This window comes from Phascolarctos cinereus, unplaced genomic scaffold, assembly GCF_003287225.1.
Source record: "Phascolarctos cinereus isolate Bilbo 61053 unplaced genomic scaffold, phaCin_HiC Scaffold_3;HRSCAF=262, whole genome shotgun sequence".
Classification (NCBI taxonomy): domain Eukaryota; kingdom Metazoa; phylum Chordata; class Mammalia; order Diprotodontia; family Phascolarctidae; genus Phascolarctos; species Phascolarctos cinereus.
The window spans coordinates 173,002,369-173,025,451 of record NW_027555736.1 but is presented as its reverse complement, the minus strand read 5'-3'; the positions used below and the strand labels follow the sequence as shown (position 1 = coordinate 173,025,451).

Sequence of the window (23,083 nt, the reverse complement as noted above, 5' to 3'; positions counted from 1 at the left end):
AAGTGCTTGTCTACATGTGTTTCCAAGAGAGGAGATTCTTGTTTAAGTTAGAGGGTAAACCAGCCCTGCATATCCTAATACACTGTTCTTCGTCCTCTAAATAAGGCCAGATTAAGTAATCCAGTGGTACGTTTTCACTTCTTGCAATTCTGAAAACAAAAAAAAAGAAGAGTAGAGTAAAAACTGGTATGTGCTTTAGGGTAAGCTGTTCAGAGGTTAGTTACTAATTATGGCTGTAGCCCATACATAGAATTTGACAGTCAGTCCTATTTTATTTAAAAAGACATCCTTTCCCCAAAAGAAGTCTGTTCGGGTCCAGGGAAGTAATTATAGCAGACATCCTCATGGCTGCTTACCTATCCCAGAAAGAAGTACTTCTACATGTTCTTAGGTTTGGAGATAATGCCATCAGGATACCGTTGCTTGAACCTGGCAACCACATCTGGGTCAAGTAGGTGAATCCCATCAAGTTGGTTCCCAAGGGTGATCCTGGAAATAAGAAGCAGCAATGAAGAAGTTAGCACAACTCTGGACTTACTTTGTAATACTTTGATCTTGTGATAAAAGAACTGAAGTTGGAAGGAACCACAGAGTCTATGTCTAGACCAAGAGTTTAAAAAGTGATTGTGTAACAGACCCTTTCTGAGAATAATGCTATTAAATATTTAAAAAAAAACCAAGCTCAAAGATTAAGAACCCCTGATCTAATCCACAAGCACTTGCTTTAACTGTCACAATCAAGGGGAATATGGTCCTTTTTTTCCCTTTTTTTGCTCAAGATTCCCAGACCACTTGCTAACACAAATGTAACTTAGGTCTCATGTAGGCTGCAGGCTTAGATATGTGTACATAACTTTTGAGTGTAAAGGTTAGAAGTGCTCATTTCAGCACAAATGACATGCCAGTGTTGGTCTAGATCTCTTGTTACTATGTTGCTGCTACTAGCCATCCTTTAGAAAATGGTGATTGAAAGTAGTTTAGTACAGTAGAGTAGTTTATACTCTCGGGGTTTGGGATGCACTGAACTCCCCTCTGAGCATTAAAGGGACTACATCCTTCACAACCACAAGGGGGCAGAATAAGACTAAGGCAATTCAGTCTCAGGCACAAGAGAGAAGATTGAAGTGGAAGAAGCTATGCTAGTTTTTGGTCCATGATCTAAGGGGACTGTTATCTCAGGCTAGCTTCTGGGAGCCCTACCAGTTGGGCTGTACGTTGTGTGGTCGTCCAAATAACTCAATTTTGCGGGTCCCAGGGGACAGCCTCTCTATCATTCCATAGATTTCATCTGGTTTGTGGCTGGTAGAGCGAACCTGAAAAATAAGGGTCATAACTGCTTTTAAATTAACAATATTTCTACAGTGAAATACTGAAGAGTGCATGAGAATTCACCATAGAGAGGAAAATGCATAATGTTTTGGGGATATAAGTACTTACCTCAGCTACAATCACTTCACAATCTAGGCCCCGGTTGAAGCCTTGAGGATTTCCTTTGACACCAACCTGCCCACCACAGAGACAGAGAATGCATTATATATAATATCTGAAGCTTCTGCTACCACGCTATACCTCAACAAGAGACCAAACTATTGTTCCCTTTTCATCCTATCTAATTAGCTAGTTCCCACAGCTACATACCAAACAGTGCTCCTTCCCATGGTTAAGCCAATGGCCTGTACGCCCTGTTCGGATGATACGTTGCAACTGATTTGTTTTCACCCAGATAATCTCATCTACCCGTTCATACCTATGAGAAATAAAAGAATAAATATATTCTAGTTAGGCTTTCAAATTCTGCAAGGACAGTATTGTCAACAAAAGTGATAGGAAAAAAGGAAACTAGAAAATTCTTGGGGATAGTGATATGGAGTTACAACACTCAAGAAACAACATACTGATCACTACTCACCCCCAGAGGTTCAGACATTCTCTGCCCAGCTCCATGGCTCTAGGGAGGGAAAAAAAGGGGATTACAGGAATGGGGTGAGTCAAGGTTCAGGTAGGATGGGTTAACATTGTAAGTTTAATAGCAGAGCTAAGAAGACTACTACCCAGGATCTTACTTTTCCCACTTAGTACTTTTATGCCATAACTCTACTTTCATATCCCTAAAACTGGAATGTGCATACCTGCCTGTGACCCAGAGAAAGAGAAAGCCATCATCCTGAAGCACTGGGATGTTGAGTCTCCGCATCTCATCATCTGTTAGGGTACCATATGGCAACTCCATGTGAATATCCCAGGGTGGGTCAGCCATTACCACTGCGAACTTCCCCAAGATGCTTACATCCAAGTAGCGGATATCACAACAGATCCACTGTGTGGGAGATAAATTGGTCATCTTCCTGCCTCCAAAAGTAAAATTCATCTCCAATCCCTTACCTTTAATTATCCTTCTAGCCCATTGTAAATAACTACCCCATTCCTAACAAGTAGGACAATAACTTATTACAGCTTTGCCCTTCCTACAACTTTGGTTTTCTCCTACATAAACACTTCTGGAATTGGGCTCAGGATTTCTCTGAGTAAATAGTGATACCTGGGGTGGGAAGAGTCGATCCACACTGGAGTCAGCACCAACACCTTGTGTAAGGGCAAGTTCCTGACTAGGGGGGTGGTCCGAGCTGCCAGGGGCCTCAGCATCTATGCAGGCATCAATCTCATAATGTACATACTTGCAAGTGTCCATGTGGAAACAGGTGTTGAGGAAGGAGCAGTCACCTAATGATTCATCTGTATGTTTATTGATGATTCGCCTGTGGAAAATAAAATCAGAATTCAGAGCTGCCCAGAAGAAAGTAAACTACCTCAGCACCAGATTCTATGATACAAATTTGGTATACTGCAGATACCAAATCTTTTCTCACAAGATTTGCAAATCCAGTCCTACTTACTCTCATTAAAATTTCTTTCTCTACCACTAGTAGCTTTGGAGAAGGATGACTGCAAATAATATAAGAGGATATGATCGAAACTGTAGAAAATATCTGTTTTACTCCTCTCCAAGTTAGCTTTTTTATCACAAAGGCAGGAAGAAAACACCATCTGTGTTTAAACTAGAAAAGTTTAAAGACAATCCAGTCAGGAACAGACTTTGTACTGGTTTCTTGTCTCCCCATCCCCACCCCTGAAGTCATACTCCTTTTAAAGAAGTATACATTCAGTGGGATTTAGAAAACCCCTAATGCCTTCTTGTTCCAGGAAGAAAGATCATAAAAATGGGGCACTTTTATCTTCTAGTTCCATTTGGGATAGCAGCAAGTATTTCCTTCCAAGGGAAGACTATATCTTTGTATGGAGGCAAGACCTCTCATTCTCCTTGGAACATCTATTCCAGATGCTAAGGTAAGAGAAGAACCCCAGCGGTCCTGGAAAGGACTTGTGCCCAAAGGAAATAAATGCCTATTCCTAGGAGGCCACCCCACCCTTTTCCCTCTCAAAAGGACCTGAAATGCAACTTGCGGCAGGGCCGGTCAGCATCGCTGGCCTTCATGCACTCCTCTTTGGTGCCATAGTCACAGAACTCTTGTACCTGGGCCCGTCCTCGAGAGCGGAACTTCTCCACAATGGACTGTTCCTTGGCTGTTGTTGTATTTAGCAGTTCCAAAATCTCCTGACTCACCTATAACAAAAGAAGCCTGAAACCTAAGAGGTTCTCCACGCAGACCTTGTCAGCTTCTTCATAAGTACCTTTACATATTCTACCTGCCATTAAGGCCCTTGGGAGAAGTAAGGACAAACTGGAAAGTGTATGACTTGCTATAGAGCAGAACAAAGAATACTTATCTAAGGCCTACACAGCCCTGGCCTGTAGGATGGCATTTCGGCTCAAACTAGAACACAAAAATTATTGACTTCTTGTTTTAATCACTTAGACTGTCCTTTACCCAGAAATTAAAACAAAACAAAAAACAATCATTCCCTTTGCCCATTCTCACTCTCTAATTTATGATCCTATGATCCATTTCCCTGAATCTTCCCCATTCCTATTCTCCCACTTTTTTTTTTCTGGCTACCTGTTAACACTTATCCACATATATTCTTCACCACCTTAATTATTCTTTATTCAGGTTTTCCTACTGCCACCACTTCCATTCCTAACCTTCTTGCTCTGTTGCTCCTTGGTAGACTGCTGATTCAAGAGACTCTCAATTTCCAGGTCCACATCAGAAGCAGCATGTTTCCGTGATTTTTTGGCTGGCTCTTTGGCTGGCTCTGAGGTTGAGGAGGCCAGACCAGAGGTTGAGGAGCTGGTAAATGTAGTAGCTGTGGTGGGGTCTTGCTCCGCTCGCCGCTTCTGCCCTGTGCTGGCCCCTGTCACTTCCCCAAGGCCCTTCTTCTCTGACACAGCCCCCATCATGGCTGAGAGTTTGGAATGGTCAGCATAGGTCACCAGGGTGGGGTGCGCATCATCTTGAAGAAGGCCTCGCTTTACTTCAATCAACTCTTGTGCTGCAAACTTCTGCAGAAGGCTTTCCACCCCATCTTGTGTTGCAGGGGCATCTGGCTGGGGAGGGGCAACAAGACACTGGCTATGAGCTGAAGAAAAGGGAAAGTGGGAGATCCCAGCCCTCTGTCACATAGATGTCATTACCGTAGAGATAGCAAGGCGGATGGACACAGCATCAGTGGGTAGTGTCAGCGCCAGGTCTGAGAGGTGGTGTAATAACTTCTTCTCCAGCTCAGGGTCTGTGGCGAGCTCTGGAGTTCCTGAAGCAGTGCTGGGTTTAGGGCCACTTGAGGTGGGTGTCATGGGTACTGGACTGTCACTTCGAAAGGTTGGTGACAGCACTGCTTCTGGGTTCCGAGGATCTGTAAGAAAGGAAACAGGAAGGAGGGCTAAAGAGAAGAACATGGAAGGACTGAGAATAATACAACCACTGGCCACACTGGGTATTTTAAAGTAAGTCTAAACTCAGCTTCCCCAGCAATAACCTTTCCTCATGCCAAGCAGATTCTCTAACCAGGTCTATTAGGTTGGCCTTTCCTTCTTTTGGCTTTCATGGAACAGTCACTAAGCTTCCTAATCTCTTTCCCAGGATGGTCTCGTGAGTTCCCTACATAAGTCTTCTTCAAAACTCCACATCAAAGTTAATAAACTAACTAAGGCACAATACTTAGATGTAAATTTCTCCACTTTTTACCGTTAGGGTCGCCTTTTGATATAGATGGCATTAAACAGCAGTCTGAAGATGACAAAAAGTTCCTAAAAGCTAGGGCTAGGCTACCTTCTTGGGTTAGAAAGAACAAATTTTCCCGGTGCCATGGTCACTGTCATAAGGGAAGACTTTCAGGAGGTTCATCTGAAATGGACTATTCTGCCTTATGTATTATTATCTAATTAAAATGGAAATGAAACAAAATTTTCCTGAAGCCCACTAAATCTCCAAGAATGCTTCCTGTATGTGAGTTTGGTACTTCTCTTTCTCTATCACTTCTTCCCTATTCCTCTTCAGTATGCTATCCAATCTCTACTGGGCTGTGACCCCCTTTAACTCTTCACTATCGCATTCCACAGCAGATGCTCCAAATTTTTTCTCAAACATTCTCCCCCTTCTCCCAGCCAAATCCCAGGAAATGACTCTGCCTTATACTTTATACACAAAAAAAATTGAAACAATCAATGGAGAGTCTTCCTCCTCCCCAATTCTACAATTCAAATCACTGCAACATCACTTCCCATTCTCTTCTTTGCTATAGTCTTGAAGAATAAGGTGGTCCTTCTCTTTGCCAATGTCGCCTTTCTTCCTGGGAGGGGGAGGAGATCAAGGACAAATCAATGAATGGTAGTTTGCCCCTTCCATTATCCTCCACTCACTCTGATGTTCAGCCTCTCCTTATCCACTGGCTCCTTCCCAGTTGCCTATAAATATGCTCAGACCTCATCCACCCTTAGAAACAAAATCGATTTACCAGAACTCACCATTCCTTTTGTTCTCTCATTCCCTTTCATATTCAAATTCTAAAAAAGCTGCCTCCACTTTCTCACATCTCACTTACTTCTCAGCTCCTAATAATCTGATTTCTGTACTCACCATTAACTGAAACTGCCCTCTCCAAGGTCACCAATACTATTTATTGCTAAATCCAATAAATTTCTCAGTGCTCATCCTTCTTGATATCACTAGCATTGTATATTGCTGACCACCTTCTCCTTATGGATTATTCTTTGCTCAGGTTTTAATGGCACTGCTTTGTTGTGGTTCTCTTCTTACCTGTCTACCTAATTCTTCTCAGTCTCCTTTGCAGGGTCACTAACCAAGTATACCTCAGGGCTGTCCTGGTTCTTCTTTTCTTCCTTCTACATACTTTTTTTTTTTGAAATTTTTTTTTATGTATGAGGCAACTGGGGTTAAGTGACTTGCCCAGAGTCACACAGCTTGTGAGGCTGGATCTGAGCTCAGATCCTTCTGACTTCAGGGCCGGTGGGTCTATCCACTGTGCCACCTAGCTGCCCCTCTACATACTCTGAGTGATCTCATCAGTTCCCCTTTATGCAGCTATGTAGGTGACTCTCAAATCTATATATTCAGCCCTAATTTCTCTCCCGAGCTCCAGCCTTGCACTTCTAACTGCCTACTTGACATTCTATGTGGGTGTCCCATAAGCACCTCAAACTTAATATGTTTAAAACAAAACTCATAATCTTTCCCCTCACACCTACCATTCCTCCTAACTTCCCAATTTCTGTCAAGAGCACCATCATTCTAGTCAACTAGGTTTGCAACCAAGGAATCATCCTTATCTCTTTCTTCTCACTAATCTCCATCCCACCCCCACTCCACCAAATCACCTATCCAGTCTTGTAGATACCTCACCACTTTCCATTTGGATAATTAATAACTTCCTAATTGGTCTTCCTGATATTAACCTCTTTCAAGTCTTCCTCCAAAAAGCTGCCAAACTGATTGTCCTAAAGTACAAGTCTGATTGTCCTTCCCTTCCTTAAGAAACTTCAGTTGCTCTCCATTGCCTTTAAGATAAAATACAAACTCCCTTGGTATTTAAAGCCCTTTCCCTCATCTGGCTCCAGCTTATCTCCCTAGCCTATTTACCCACTATTCCTCTCATGCATGATACCTCCAGCTAAACTGAACTACCTCCCGTTCTCCATACATTCCATTCTACCTCCTGTTTCTGTGCCTTTGCACGAGCTGTCCCATTCATATCTGGAATGTTTTCACTCCTCAACTCCTCCTTCTAGAACCTCAAGGTCCCTTCAAGGCTCAGCTCAACTGTCACCTCCAGGAGGCCCTTCTGGTTTCACCCAGTTGTTAATGCCCACCTCCCCAACCACTTCGTATTTGTGTATGTGTATGTGTATCTATGAACATCCCATATCCTCCAAGTTCCTAGAGGGCAGGGATAGTTGTAAATTTGCATTTTTACTCCCAATGACTAAGCATAATGCCTGGCTCCTGATAGGTTCTTACTAAATGCTTGCTGACTGACTTAGATCTAAACAAAGTAAGGAGTACTCTGTATAAGACTCTTACTGGTATGTATTGCTGTAAAGTAACACAGATGCAATCTCATTACAGTGGGCTCCAAAGATCTTTTTTTTTTGTCATACTAAAATTTGGACTATCAGATGAAGATGACAAAACTTTCGGTTATTCAGAGATTTTCATTATTATCGAATTTATTTGAGTGAAATTTGAAAATTTAATTAAAGGGAAGCAGCTCAGATATACAAGATATTCTGCTGATAGTGCTACATCTCAAATATGATCATGCTCTTTGGTAAGCAGAATTTCATTTTCCTATAACTGGTAAGAGTAAACAGTTGTTAATTTCCACAATTTTGCTTCTGACTATAATGTCATCATGGTTTAATTCTTGTAAAATAGAACAATGCATAATGTATGCATGAAACTGAACCCTTTTTCTCTCCCATAATGTATAAAAACTAGGCTAAGAAACAGACTGGTTTTTCCTTGCACAACTGAATCTAAACCAAAGTAAAGGTCAAAAAACTGAGAAAATGCTGTTTGTAATGTTTTAAAAAGTGAGGCACTAAGTTATTACAACTCATGTAATCATGATAACCAGAGCAATCCCTCTTCATTTCTGCCTCTTGGAATCCCTGGTTTCCTTCAAGTGTCAATTCAAGTATCATTTGCTATAGGAAAGCCTTTCCTAACCTGCATTCCCACATCTCTCCTGCCCCAGCTGCTATTGCATTACCTTCCAAAAGTTACCCTGTATTTATTTTGCATATATTCTGCATGTACTTACATATGTACATGTTTTCTCCCCATCAGAATGTAAGCTCGTTGAGAGCAGAGTCTATTTCATGTTCACTTTTTTATTTTCAGTACAGTGCCTGCCACACAGTAGCTATTTAATAAATGCTTGTTGATTCATTCACCAAGCTTAGCTCTGGAGAATTCAATCAAACAATCAACCAGTAAACATTTATTATCTACTATGGGCCTAGACTCTAGGGATTCAGAGACAAATATGAAACAATTCTTCCCTTGAAGAAGTTTACATTCTAATGGAGGAGTTAAGATGTACACATATAAATATACCTAAGCCATACAAAGCAGCCACAAGGTAACCTTGTATGGGAAGACACTAGCAGCTAATGAGACTAGGAAAGGCCTCCTTCAAAAGGTAAAATTTGAGTTGAGTCTTGAAGGAAGCCAGGGATTACAGAGTTAAGAAAAATGCACCTACCCCTCTTCTTTGAAGAGGTGAAGGTCTATCAGTGTGGAATACTGCATAAATAGTCAAACACAATTAATGAAAGAGTTGGCTGGTTTTGCTGAACTATACTGCCCCCCCTCCCCACCCTTTTCCTCAGTAACATTTGTTACAAAGGAGGGCTGCCAGAGTAAGGTAGGAGAAAAAACGACATTCAGAAATGAAGGTGACAAAAACCAAAAAGATATTAATAAAAACAAATGAAATTGTTGTGACAATTTTTGAATAAAATTCACGTAATGGAATATTACTGTGCTATAAGAAATAAGAAACATGAATAAAAAGCTTAGAAATACACGAAGTGATGCTAAATGAGATAAGCACAGCCAAGAAAAAAAATACTTATACGATGATTACAACAATGTAAATGGAAAGAATCACCACAATACAGCTGAAAATGAATGCTGCAAAATATAAAGAACAAGCATGGCCCTGAAGACACAGGAGACAGTTTTTCCTACTTGTTTGCAGAGGTCCTGCTGAGGAATGATACACAGATATCGAACCACTACATGTTTTGCCAGATTTTTTTCAATGTATTGATCAGTTTTTTGCCAATTCTCCACCCCCTCCCCATAAGCTTTTCTTTTAAAAAAATCTGTTATATGGAAGATGGAGCAGGGTGGAGACGACAGGAGATGTAGGAGATTTTAAAAACAAAAGATGTCAATAAAAATGTATTTTAAATAAACCCCTCTGTCCAAAAAGACAAAAAACTTTCAGAAAGTCTACCTTCCTATTTGAGTTCTTTCTCAGTCTAACTTGTTAGATCACAAGGATTTCTTAAAACTATGACCCCGAGGTTTCACCTTACATCTAGCAAACTGGCACAGATGACAAAAGATGGGAATACCAAACGTTGGAGGAATTGTATAAAGACAGGCACAGAAATGAATTGCTGGCAGAGCTGTGAATTAACATAACCACTCTGGAAAGCCATTATGCCCATAAATTGGCTAAAAAATTATCCATACAGAGAGTCCAACCCTAGGTATATATCCCAAGGAGGCTGCTGAAAAATAAGAGCACCTTTTGCGGTAGCAAAGAACTGAAAACAAGACAAGTATCCATTGTTTGGCTAATGGCTAAACAAATTGTGGTACATGAATGTAATGAAATATTATTGTATTGCCAAAAAAAATGATGAATATAACAAATACAAAAAGGCAAAGACTTATATGAATTGATGCAAAGTCAAATAAGCAGAGCCTGGAAAACAATACAACAATGTAGAACCATCACAAAATAAATGAAACTTGAAATGAAAGTCGTGAGGCTATTCATAATTGAAGATGCTTGACCCCAAAGAAAAAATATGAGAAGGCAATCCCTGCTGCCATTTCCTCTTCCTTTCTCAGAAAGGAGTGTCCTGTGGCTGTTCTAGGGCATGAAACACTGTATATAATATCAATTTTGCTAAAAATTTCCCTCTTCTTCCTTTAAATTTTTTTTTTCTTATAGGTGATAGTTCTTTGGCAGGGGAAGTAATACAAAAGGAAATTTATTTTAAAAAACTAAATTTGGTATATTAGTGCTGATGTGATTAATGTTTCTAGTCACATCGAAATGTCCAGATGATTCCATCTGTGGTGGGGGTGGAGGATTTTAAATTGATCTTGAATAACTGGGTCCAATATGACATTATGGCCATTCTGAAATTTTCATTTGATGTCACAGGCAGGTCACATTTTATCTAGACAGTATTTTTCTTAATGTGCATTCATACTTTGAGAAGAGAACTTCTAACATAACATTGATGTCCTTGACATTAAGTCATGTAGGAAATGGAGACTTATGCTTACTCAGGAAAATTTCTAATGTCTTGACCCAACTTATAGTATTTTCATTGTTTCTGAAACCCTTCCCTGAGTCTATAGTACAATCATGTTACTTGGGTGTAAGAAATTCAAAAATGATATAAATGATCTAAAAATTGTTAGAAAAAACTGAGCTGTATATCATGATCTCAAAACTACATAGTGAGTTCTTGAGTGTCCTATCCTTTTAACTGTTATCTAACCCCAAATCCTGTGTGGGAATAGTCTACTCAAACTGTCACAAATAATGATTCTTTAAACACTTTTCTAAAAGCTGCAGCTGTGAAACACCACCTTATTTTCCTGCCAAATATCCATTCTTTGTATGTGACTCTCATAAGAATGAAGCACAGGAATCTAAAGATTCAAAAGAGAGGAGTAACCTCTTCTGACTTTCCCATGACATCTATTATTACCAAATTCAAAACATGCAATCCCACATGTAAACTTGGCTGGATGATGGCTCTTTTAACTTAGATGAAACCCACTGAATGATCCCTTCATGTTGGCTGCTCTACTGATTGAAGATACTACCCAATTCTTTAGAGATGTTATTTGACTTAAAAACATTTATAAAACTATTCTACCCACAAATATACTTTAAGCACTATAATCAGATATTTTCTGAGTCTTAACTTGCATTACTAAAAAAAACCCATTAATTTTGATTTTATCTTGAATGTCAATGAGTTTAAAATGTTCTATTAAAAATAATTTCTTATATATCCTGTTGATACCATAAACTAATTTGATTTCATTTTAGAAACACGAATTATTAGTGTATTTCTTTCTCCAACACTTTTTTGATTTGTATTAGTTAATATGAGAATCAAAGTGCTCTTTACAAATTAGTCATTACTTCCTGATGTAAACAAGAATCCAAGAGAACCATCCCAACCAGCAACACTGAAAATTTGTTGTCAAACTTTTCCCTTTGCAAATCTTACCCATCATTTATTTCAGTACCACTATCTTAATTTGTATTATCCTCACAGAATTCTGCATAGGAATTAGAAAGTTATTATCTCTCCTGTTTCCTTTATTTGCATTCAGGACTCAAGGAAAGAAGGTACTTCTTTTCTGATTTTATGTATATTCATGTAATAATTCTTAACAATTGGCTAATAACACTCTATTAATAAATTAATTTCATTCATCTAAACATCTGATTGTCCATATGTGACTCACTGGTCGAATAATTCCTATTTTTAACCTAACAATTAACACTTTGCCAAGATTAACTAACACCATTAAATTATGTTTGTGCTTATTTTTTACACCAAGATTGCAGTAAAACAACACCAACACCCTTTTGATGTGCTAAGAAGTCCAACAAAATTAGTTAAATCGGCAAAACAACAGGTTCAGAACAAAAATGTAAATACTGGAAATCTAATAAGCCAGTAAATAAATAAATAAATGCAAGCATATAAATAAATATATACATATATATCTGAAATAAATGGATAGGTATTTATGTTATATAGTAAGCATATAGGGCAAAGAGGGCCTTTTAATCTAGGATAATAATAAAGCAAAAGATATTGTTTTCTATCTTTAAAATGAAATGCAGATTTCCATCAAAAGATAATTATTTTATTTCAAAAGATTTACTAAGATAATACTTAGAAAAAAAGCTCCTACCTCATTAATTTCATTCATATGGGGAGCTTAGACAGTTTTCAAAAGAAAGGATATCTGGGCAGGTCAAGGGTCATAATGCTTTTGTCTGTGAGCCAAGTGAATTTTTGTGGTAGTAGAAAGAGCACAGTATTTGCAGTTAAAGACTTTGGTTGTCTGAGCTTGGACAAATTATTTCACCTGCTAGGATCTCAGTTTCCTCATCTGTAAAATAAGGAGTTGCACTAGATATCCAAAGTTAGGATTTCTTTCTTATCTAAATTTAGGATTTTATGATCCTACCTGTTTCTCAGTATTTAGTTCTACTAGGCAAGCATGACAGTTTGTAAGACTATAAAAATGTTATGTTGGACCAATTTTATTTCCTTCTATTATAAGGAAACAGATCATGTAGAGAATTTAAAATTTATTAAAGCTTCTGATTACCTGCATAGCATCTTTATTAGTAAGTTAAAAGTACACATACTTTAAAGGTTATATAAGTACTGCTTTCAACAGCAAACTAATCCACTCATGCTTTTTCATCCTTGTGTTCACATCTTCCCATAAATCCTCAGCGTGCTGGAAGTAAGGAAACTTCCATCTTCTGACTAGATATCCACTGATTATTTCGCTCTCAATACATGACTAGCCTACTTCCTTTTCTGTTTATATATATCTATCTATCTCTGAATATATCCTTTTCATTGTTTCTTTTGGTCAATTCTTTACTGGGAACACATTGCAGCCTACTCATGGCACCTCTACCTTCAAACAGTACTACTCCCTCCCCGACCCTGCCCTACACACACCACAACAGGCCCCTCCTTCTCTATTGCCCTTTGGGTGATCTGCAGATTTAATTCTTCAGACACTGGTATTCCATGACAGCCAGTCATATAAACAGTCCGTCAATGAGCATTTAATAGTGCTTACTACGTGCCTGGCACTGTGCTAAGTGGTGGGAATGCAAACACAACAGCACCATGAAGAATACTGATATTAAAAAGATAGGCCCTTTTTTGAGGGAAAAGCTTGGAGTCACTAAAAGCACTGCACAATTTCTGAAAGGCAATCCAGCTTACTCTCCTCCTATTTGATTCTGGGCCAAATTTGCTGTCCAGTCTGTCCATGATAAATGCACTAAGGAACCAGCTCTACAGGTTGGACAACTAACTGCAGGGGTAATGGTTTTCAAATTTTCTGAGGCCTCTCCTTTTCTCTCCTTAATCTGTCTTTTCTCTTCCCTCTCTCTCTCCTCTCCCTCTCCTGCCTTTTCTTTGTCTTATTTGTATTGATGCCTTTGTTTCTCTAACGCCTCCATTTCTCAACATATTCCTCCTTTCCTTCCCAAGGAATCCTCCCCTTGTAATAAAAAGTTAAAAAAAAACAGTTCAGAAAAAGTAACCAACACATAAAAACCATATTTTGATAGTATGTGTCATATTTCACACCCACAGTCAAAATATCTTCGATGAAGGGAAGGAAGTGACATTTCTTAACTATTTCTGGAGCCAGAGTTTGATTGTTATAAATATAGTATTTACTTTCAGTTTTCGTTCTATTTATATTTATATTATCAGTCATTATGTATATTGTGCTTCACTCTGTACTCCTTCATGAGTCATTCTATGCTTTTCTGAACTCTTCCTATTCATTATTTCTTATGATACAGTAATGCTCCATTACATATACAATGTGTATAGTTACTCCCTAACTGATCGTCATCTTCTTTGTTTCCAGTTCTTTCCTATCGACAGACTCTTAAAAAAAAAAACCAATTACTGCAACACAAGGTCAAGAATATCAAGATTAATAATGAAAAAATGTGGGAAGGAAGGGGGTCTGAGTCTATCAGTATCCTATCTCAAAACAACTTTGAAAGATTTTAGAACTCTCATCAATTCAATGAATCCAGAAGAATGAAGATGAAACACAATAGTCACCTCCTGCCAAAGAAGTGATGAATTTAAAATGCAGAGAGAAACATATATTTTCAAGTATGGCCAATGTGGAAATTTGTATTGTGGGAACTATGCATGTTTACCATCCAAGTTTTGTTTTTTCTTTTCTTTTCTTTTTTTTTTTAATGGGGGAGTAGTAGGAGGGTCAGATTATAAATGCATGCAAAAATTAACATATTTCTTTTAAAAATAAATGTTACTAATATTTTTTTTTGCAGTACCTAAATTTCCCCCCTTCAGAAAGCCATATCCTATAATAGAAATTTTTAAGAAAAAGAAGAAAAAATTTCAGAAAAATCAATCAACACATCAGAAAAACCTGACATTACAGGCAATACACTTGGGGATCTCTCACATATGCAAAGGAGTAGGAGGGTGTGTCTTCTCATGTCTTTTCTTTGGGACCAAGCTTGTTTTTTTTCTTCTTTTTTTGTTGGTAATTTTGCAACATTCTCTTTAGATTCTTTCAAAGGAGAAAGCTTCAATGTAATAACAAGAATATTGACTAGGTGAGAGTCTGAGGAACTAGTTTAGAAAATTCATTCTATTTACTTCCCATGTGACCTTGGAGGAACTACTTGAAACCCTCAAAGTCTGACTTTGTTCATCTCTAAAATGAGCATGTTGGACTAGATAATCTTACTATAAACTCGCTAAAGTTTATGATCCTAATTATGGTCATAGCAGCCAGTTCAATTTGTGTATGCACATCCCACATCAACAAGGGCTGTGATGTGTTGGAAAGAACAATAATGATTATATAGAGCATAACTTAGAAAATGTTTTCAAACTACTGATCTTGTCCAGGACATCAGAGGCTTAAATTCAAAGAAATGGTTTTCAGTAGCTTACTACTCAACACAAATGATATACAGAATGATGTTTTTGAATACATTGAGAGGCATTTATTAAAAGCTTACTGTTTACAAAGTACTTTGGTAAGCACTGGGGACATAATAGAAAAATAAGAGAGTTGCTGTTCTCAAAGAGCTCACATTCTATTGGGCAAGCCAGCACATACAGGTGGTTTCATCTACAAGTCAGATGGTAATGCTTAATTCTATTTCCATAAAAAAATTCTGATGTTGAACCATCTGACAGCTCCAAGTACTTTTTATGAGAATCAGCCTTAGTTGCCAATATCATTTAATGCATTTATCAATGACTTTTCCATGTTGGGGGGTAATCCTCCATTTTTATTCTTGAATACCTTTAGAATGACTTTGGTTAGCTGGATATCTTGTTGAGCTTTCTCTAAACTGTTTTTACATATCACTGCTTTTTATTTTATAAAATGATACTGCTTATAATCATTCATCATCATTCTTCTTCGTAAGATGAAGGACAGATTTGTATCCTAATTTGGCGTTAATTTTGGCAGCCATCTCTTTCCATTCTGTAATTAAGTTACATGTTTGCTTTCTGCCGCTCTTTTGATTTTCTTGGGGCAATTAATTTACACTGGTTTACACTTTGGGATAAAATTATCAAAGTTAATATTGATGTCAATTCTGTTGTTTACTTCTCATTTTAAAATTTCCAATAATTTGTTTAAATTATTTCAGTTGTGTGCCATATCTTTTCCTCATTTTTATTTCTTCTGCTGCTGCTCCTTACCAATTCGGGTCTTCGCTCTGACAATTCTATGGTCTGACTGTATGCAGATAAATGACTCAGGATAATATCTAAATCAATAAGTCTTTTCCTATCTGTTAAAATGCAGGAAATTTCATTTTTGCCATATCTGATGCCTACCAATTCTTTTCCTGAAGTATTCAAGATCTAGAGGTGTGACCCTTCTATAGTTACAAGTCTTTGACCCCTCTAATTTCTTTCTCCTGGACTATACTTTCACATATACTTCTCTTTATCTTTTGCTAGCCTTTCACTTTAGTCACTAAGTAGCATGCTGAATTGATTTGGAGAGTTTTATCAAGTTCTTTGTAGAATTTCTCCACCACTTCATCCTCAGAAAAAAATGTTGGTGTGTAGGAGTCTTTTTGCAAATGCACTGATTAAAAAAATCTCAACAAACTGTTTTCTCCATCGAGGACAGGGGAATCACTAATCTTGTACCCCGATTATAAAAAAAAAACATTTTCCCACTGATGCTACATGCTTGAAAGCCATGGAATGCCACAGTTTTTGAAAAATCAAAATGGCATAGTATTCAATAGGCAGTGGAGAGATACATCATGGCATAACCAAGCTATAGCACGTTACCAATCATGGTCTGAGTGCAAGAAGTGGTTTAAAAAGACATTATCCTGAATGAGAGAATGGACTGAGTCAGTCACATAGTGACAGTAGGGGACTGCACCATAAGGAACAACGAATATGAAGAATTTAAAGAAATACAGAAAGGCCAATACAACAAATATTTATCGATATCTAATATATATATAAGGCACCAGGCTAGGTGCTAGAAATATAAAGATAAAAAGGGCTTCCTCTCCAGTTTGTGGATAAAATGTGCACACACAATAAGTAAATAGAAGATATAAACAGAGTAATTTTAAGAGGGGGATGGATCAGAAAAGGCCTCAGGAGACAGCACTTGAGCTATGCTCTGAAGAAAACAGGTCTCTTTAAGGTAGAAATGGGGAAGAAGTACCCACAGGGGACCAACTGTACAAAGGCAAGGTATTAGAATAGTCACTCATGTACATAGAACAGTTTGACTGGAATGAAGAGTACATGCAGAGGAGGAATAGGAAATAAGCTTGGAAAAGGATGTAGAAGCTATATTTTAGATGGCTTTAAATGCCTGGCTGGGAAATTTGGATTTTAATGATTAAAGATTTTTATTGAGGATTTTTTAGTATGGGAATGACAGGATCCGATCTGTGTTTTAGATATCAATTTTGGTAGCTATGTGAAGGATGAAGAGACTGGAAACAGGAAACCAATTAGCAAGCTATTGTAATAGTCCAGATGAAAGGTGATGGAGGTCTGAACTATGGCGGTCACTGTTGTTCGTTCTAAGAGTTGTGCGAAGTTGTCAGCCTCACTCTTTCTTCCTGAGTCATTGAAGTCCAGTGGCAGAGAAGGGGACTGATATAAGAGATGTTGTGGAAGTAGAATTGGCAAAACTTGGTAACTCAGTGGAGATGAGCAAGGAGGAAGAAAAAAGTATCAAAGATGATTCCAAGGTTTCAAACCTGGATAACTGGGAATTTAGTGATTCTTCATCAGAAATAGTAAAGTTTGAAGGAGGGGTAGTTAATTAGAAAGTTTATAATAAATCCTCTTCCAGCCATATTGAATTTGAAATACCCACAGGGCCTCCAGATAGACATGCCCAACAGACACATGGTAATGTAAGGCTGTAGTTTAGGAAAGGGTTTCAGGCTGGGTAAACAGACCTATATGAAAAGATGTAGAACAAAGACAGCCAAACCAAAGGAAGAACGTGAGCAATTACTACAACAATGTGATGAGAATGGGAACAAACAGGAAACAAAACTCAGATAAAAAACAACGGATAATGTTGGAACTATCTTATTAAATTTATTCAATAAACTCTTCAGGATCAAATATAAAATCCTCTGTTTGGCTTTTAAAACCCTTTATAACCTAGTCCAGTCTTAGTTTTACTCCCTTCCACAAACCATGCAATCCAGTGACACTGACCTTCTTGATATTCCTCAAACAAGACACTATCTTTGACTCTGTATATTCTCTTTTTCTTTTAAATTCAAAGTTTTGTTGATGTATTTTGTTTTTACATTACCTACATTTACAGATTATTCCCACTTTGTGAGAGATCTTTTGGAAAAAGTAAAACAGTTAAGTAAAACTAACAATGTGGTGAGTGGCCTTATCTGAATGTTCATGCAACATTTCAATCTGTAGCATCCTGCTATCTTTCTATTAAAAAAAAATCCATTTGTTTCCCTCTCCTCCATCCATCCCACAGGGGGTGGGGGGTTGGGATGGGGTGAAAAGAAATTTCTTGTAACAAATACGCATAGCTCCTTTCCCATCATGCCCGGAACTCTTTCCCTTCTCATCTCTGGCTTCTGGCTTTCTTCAAGTCCCAGCTAAAATTCCATCTTCTATGAGAAGCCTTTTCCAATCCCTTTTAATGTTAGTGCTTCCCTCAAATCTCCAGTTTATCGTGTACATATCTTGTTCATACAGTCATTTACATGTTGTCTTCCTCAACAGACCCTGAGCTCCTTGAGGGCAGAGGACTGCTTTTTTTTTTTAAACTTTCTTCATATCCCTAGCCCTTAGCAAGGTGCCTGGCACACAGTAGATTCTTCAAAAATACTTGCTAATAGAGCACTAGCCTTGGAGACAGGAGGACCTGAGTTCAAATCCAGCCTCAGACACATAATACTCACTAGCTGTGTCACTCTGGGCAAGTCACTTAACCCCAACTGCCTCACAATAAAAAACAAAAACACCTGCTGATTGACAAAAGCACTGGTCCTTTCTTTCTTTTAATAAACAAGAAACTGCTAGTGTGAGGTTTTATGTACTATCAATGTAATACGGTTAGAGAGAGGAATGTATTCAGAGCCAGAGGACCTCAGTTTGAATCCCAGGTCTGCTCCTTACTAGCTGTGTGTGACCTTGGGCAAGGCACTTCACACCTCTTGCCCTCAGTCTCCTTTTTTTGTAAAATGAAGAAGAATCCTCTGAGTTCTTTCCAACTCTAAATCTATCAGTCTATACTCAAACATCCTTTTTATACTATTTTACATACTGTTTTTGAGGATTAAACACTGTAAAGGAATAAATTGTAAATGTGGACTTGTATAATATGATGAAACAAAATTTATCAATAAAAAATTTTAAAATGTTAAAGAAAAAAATGAGGGATAAACAGACAGCTTTCGAGCTACATTAGTATCCATGCTATGTCAAAAGCCTTAGAGGAAGGCCTTCTGTGGAGTATTTATGGGAAGACATGGACAAAAACATCACCGGATAATGATAGCTAGCATTTATACAGCAATTTAAGTATTGCAAAATGCTTTACATATATTATTTTATCTGAACTTCACAACAATCCTGTAAGGTAGGTGCTATTATTGCTATCATCAAATTTTAAAGATGAGGAAATTGAGGATTAGAGACTTGTTTAGCTAATAAATGTCTGAGGAAAGTGAAGACTGAAGAGATGAAATGACTTCTTCAGGATCACACAACAAGTGAGTAGCTGCATTAGGATCCAAACCCAGATATACTGGGACTTCAAGAACAGCACTTCAGGTACTACATCACACTGCCTTTTCTAGTGGTGTTATCTACATTTTAAAGATGAAGAAAGTGAAGTAGTGAGGAAGTTAAATGACTTGCCTGGGGTCCACAGGTAGCAAGTGTCTGATAGTATGGTAGTATTTGAACTCATGTTGCCCTGATTCTATTCCAGTACTCTACCATTTAGCCAAGCTGATCAATATGTATTATATATGTACACAACATACATAATAAACATGAACATACTGTGTGAACTCATTTATACAAATATGACATTCACACAGCATGTTGCTTGGACATATATGTACATATCTGACATTTCTAAAGATCTTTAAAATTTTGCTAAATACATAAAACAATATATCACCTGCGTCCCACAAATGGCATTATTAACTTCATTTTGTAGATTAGGAAACTGAAGACCAAAAAGATTAATGGTCACACAGCTTCTATATGTTAGAGGCAGGGTTGGAACCCAAGTATTCTGACTTCAAGTCTAGATCTCTATACATTATGCCATGCAGTTTCTTAGTTATTATCAAAAATTACTGTATTTGTATAAGTAAATATAAAACAGAACAATTAAAAACAAAATCAAAACCACATAGACACAGTATGCAGAAAATGGAAAGGGTTTAGAAAAGGGAGGGGAGGGGAAAGGAATAACCTACTATGTGCCAGGCACTATGCTAAACACAGTATTCGAATAGATGCTGTTATTATTCTTACTTTACAGTGAAGGAAACTGAGGCAAAGAGTGGTTAAGTGACTTGCCCAGGATCACACAGCTAGTAAAATATTTGAAGCTGGATTTGAACTTAACACTTCATGACTTGAACTCAGTCCTCTATCCAGCTACCAAGTTACCTCAGAAAGAGGCCCAGAGTCAAAATTGCTGAAAGCTCAATAGGAATAAACAATGTTCAATTCTGTAATAGTGGTTCTCACATTAATCAATCCATGCACCACTTTACTGGAATCAAAGATCCCTTGCATCCCGTAACCTAACCTTCTCCTTCCAACACTGACAAGACACAGTTACATTTCAATTTCCTTGGAAGTAGTATCTTCCCCTCTCACCTACATAACAGTGTATCATTCCATATAGCAAGAACAAATGCATCGGAGTTAGATTTTACCGGCGTCGGATCTTTAAAAATTGGGCTGAAATCATATGAGTTGGAGTGTTGGGTATGTGAACTTTCTACGGGACTAGGGCAGACCATCTCCTACCTCCTGTAGCGTGTACTGAAAAGACAACTAAGATGATGAAAGGACTGAAAAACACGGCAGAGGAAAAAAGATTCGCTGATGGGGGGGGCGTTTTGCAGCATAACTGTCTTCATATACCTGGAAGGTTGTCAAGCAGTGGAAAGTTTAGAGAGATTTCTAATCTCTCTAACTAGAGATTAACTGGACTGCTTGGCCTGAGACAGCAGAGCCAGGAGCCATGAGTAGAAAGAAGGTGCAGAAGCATTTTTCAGCTTGATACTAAGAAAAACTCCCTAATGATTAGCGCTGTTTAAAATAATAAAAGGATCGAGGACCCGTTGGCGGGCGCTCGGCGCGTCAGCTCACTGCTTAGGTGACACTCGACTGGGAACCCGAGGATGCCAGAGGGGATCGATCCCTGAGGAGCGCTTTGAGGGGACGCCGAGCCTTGACCCCTCTGTGCCCCCTTCCTCCTCCGCCCCGCCCGACCTGGGACCCTTAGCCCAGGATGGCCCGCTGCGTCTTCCCCCTTCCACGCCCGCTCCTCACCGAGGTGCCCCGAGTCCTGTTTCCGCCGCCGCTGCAGCCTCTCCCGCAGGGAGTCCAGCTGCTTCTTGTGCGCCTGGATAGAGCTCCATGTGTCGGACATCTTCGCCTCCCCACGTCCCGGGAAAAAGAGCGACGAAGCTGCAGCTGCCCTTGCACCTCCTCCCCGACCAGGGCCAGGGCCACCGACACCGGGAGGGCGGTGCAAAAACTTCACATGGACACTTTGTACCAAACAGGAAGAGGCTGGCTGGAGAGGCACCTGGGTGCTGCGCCATTTCCGCTTCCGCCCTTACGTTGAAGCCGAAACGGAAACCATATTCATTATGGGTAAAAAAGCTACCATTTTTCCTTTTTGGCGGCGTAAAATGCCGCAAGCATCAGTGGGTACTGGCAACGTGAAGCCGAAATAACCATGTTGGTAGTTGGCAGGAGGACGGCCATGTTGATTATAGACACATGTGCCGACATGTTGGAAGTTAGCAGAAAAGGGGGCCATGTTAGTTAACTCATTAAGACAGCAGATTATAGGGTGAGAGGATCTAAAGCTGGAGTGGACTTTAGAGATCATCTTGTAAAACCCCCTAATTTTACAGATGAGGAAACTGAATTAATACAACCATAATAATACCTAGCATAGAGTTTTAAGATTTGCAGAGCACCTTACACCTTGCTTGATCCTCATAACAACCCTGTGAATTACATGATATTTTTAATACTACCTTCAGTCAAGTCAAGTAAGGACGCATTTGCCAGAGACTGTGCAAAGTACTGGTGGTGCAAAGGCAAAAATATTGAGACAATATGCACATGTATATGTATATATTTCACATGGTCAGACCTGTGTTTTAAGAAGATGTAAAAGAGATTTCGTAAAGGTAGAAATTACACATTTTAAAAACAGATTGGGGGTATGAGTGAAGTGTTGCAGATGACACTGAAGCAACAAGTCTGGGTAATTGGGAAGATGGTGTTTCCTTAACAGTAATAGGTAAATTTGGAAGAGGGGAGAGGTTTGGGGAAAGATAATGAGTTCTATTTTGGACATGATGTGGTTGAAACGATTTATGAGACATCTAATCCAAGATGTCCAGAAGCAAATGGTGATGTGAGACTAGAGGTCAGGAGAAAGGTTAGGACTGGATAATTAGATATAAAAATCATCTGCATAGAGATAATAATTGAATGCATGAAACCTGATGAGATCATCATTCGAAATAGTATGACTAGAGGGAGAAGAGAAAAGGACCCAGGACAAAGCCTTGGAGGACACCCAGGGTTAGTGGGAGTGAACTGGATGAACAAGCAATAAGAAAATAAAGGAACAGTCTAACAGGTAGAAGAGAGAGCAGTGTCACAAAAATCTAGAGAAGATAGTATCAAGGAGAAGAGGGTGATTGTCAGTGTCAAAGGCACAGAAAAGTCAAAAGGATAAGAACTGAGAACAGGCCATGAGGTTTGGTAAGTAAGGGATCATTAGTAACTTCGGAGATAGCACTTTAATAGAATAAGCAGTTATACCCCACAATTCAAGAAAGTTTAATAATTATTATCATTAAATGGTAGGTCATAATAAATCTAGTATTATGGTTGCCATTTTGGTGAGTTTTAGTTTCCATCTTAGGCTGGGGTGTTTATTTTAACATTCATTCATTCATTCATTCATTCATTCAATAAACATTAAATGATTTCTATGTGTGACACACCAAGATAGCAGTGTACCTAGTAGGGGAGAGAACAATACATGGTACTATGTAGAATACAAGCTCCTTGAGGGCAAAAATTGTTATTTTGTTGTCTTGTTGCCTATAGTACCCAGTAAAGGGTCTTTTGCATTTAGTAGACCATCATAAACATTTGGTGAATTGATTTAAATTGAATATGCAATAAGTATCATATTGGTGGAATAAACTAGCCATTTTAGGAAAGAGTGTTCATGTGATCAGAAAAAAAACAACACATTGGGAAGGTTTAGTGTTTTAGCATTTTAGCTGGGTCTTGAAA

The 23,083-nt window shown here is 38.6% G+C and overlaps 1 protein-coding gene across 1 annotated transcript; it reads right to left on the bottom strand.

Moving 5' to 3' along the window:
- Window positions 1–15: 15 nt before the first annotated feature.
- METTL3 (methyltransferase 3, N6-adenosine-methyltransferase complex catalytic subunit) lies at window positions 16–21,329 on the bottom strand. The gene is made up of 12 exons (XM_021004370.2): window positions 21,083–21,329; window positions 4,595–4,812; window positions 4,103–4,507; window positions 3,447–3,622; window positions 2,540–2,756; window positions 2,130–2,317; window positions 1,910–1,948; window positions 1,639–1,747; window positions 1,438–1,503; window positions 1,201–1,313; window positions 357–489; window positions 16–149 (listed from the first exon to the last, which is right to left on the bottom strand). Exons 1-11 carry the CDS (start codon window positions 21,180–21,182, stop codon window positions 378–380), a joined length of 1,743 nt encoding a protein of 580 aa, XP_020860029.1. The 5' UTR covers window positions 21,183–21,329; the 3' UTR covers window positions 16–149; window positions 357–377.
- Window positions 21,330–23,083: the final 1,754 nt, after the last annotated feature.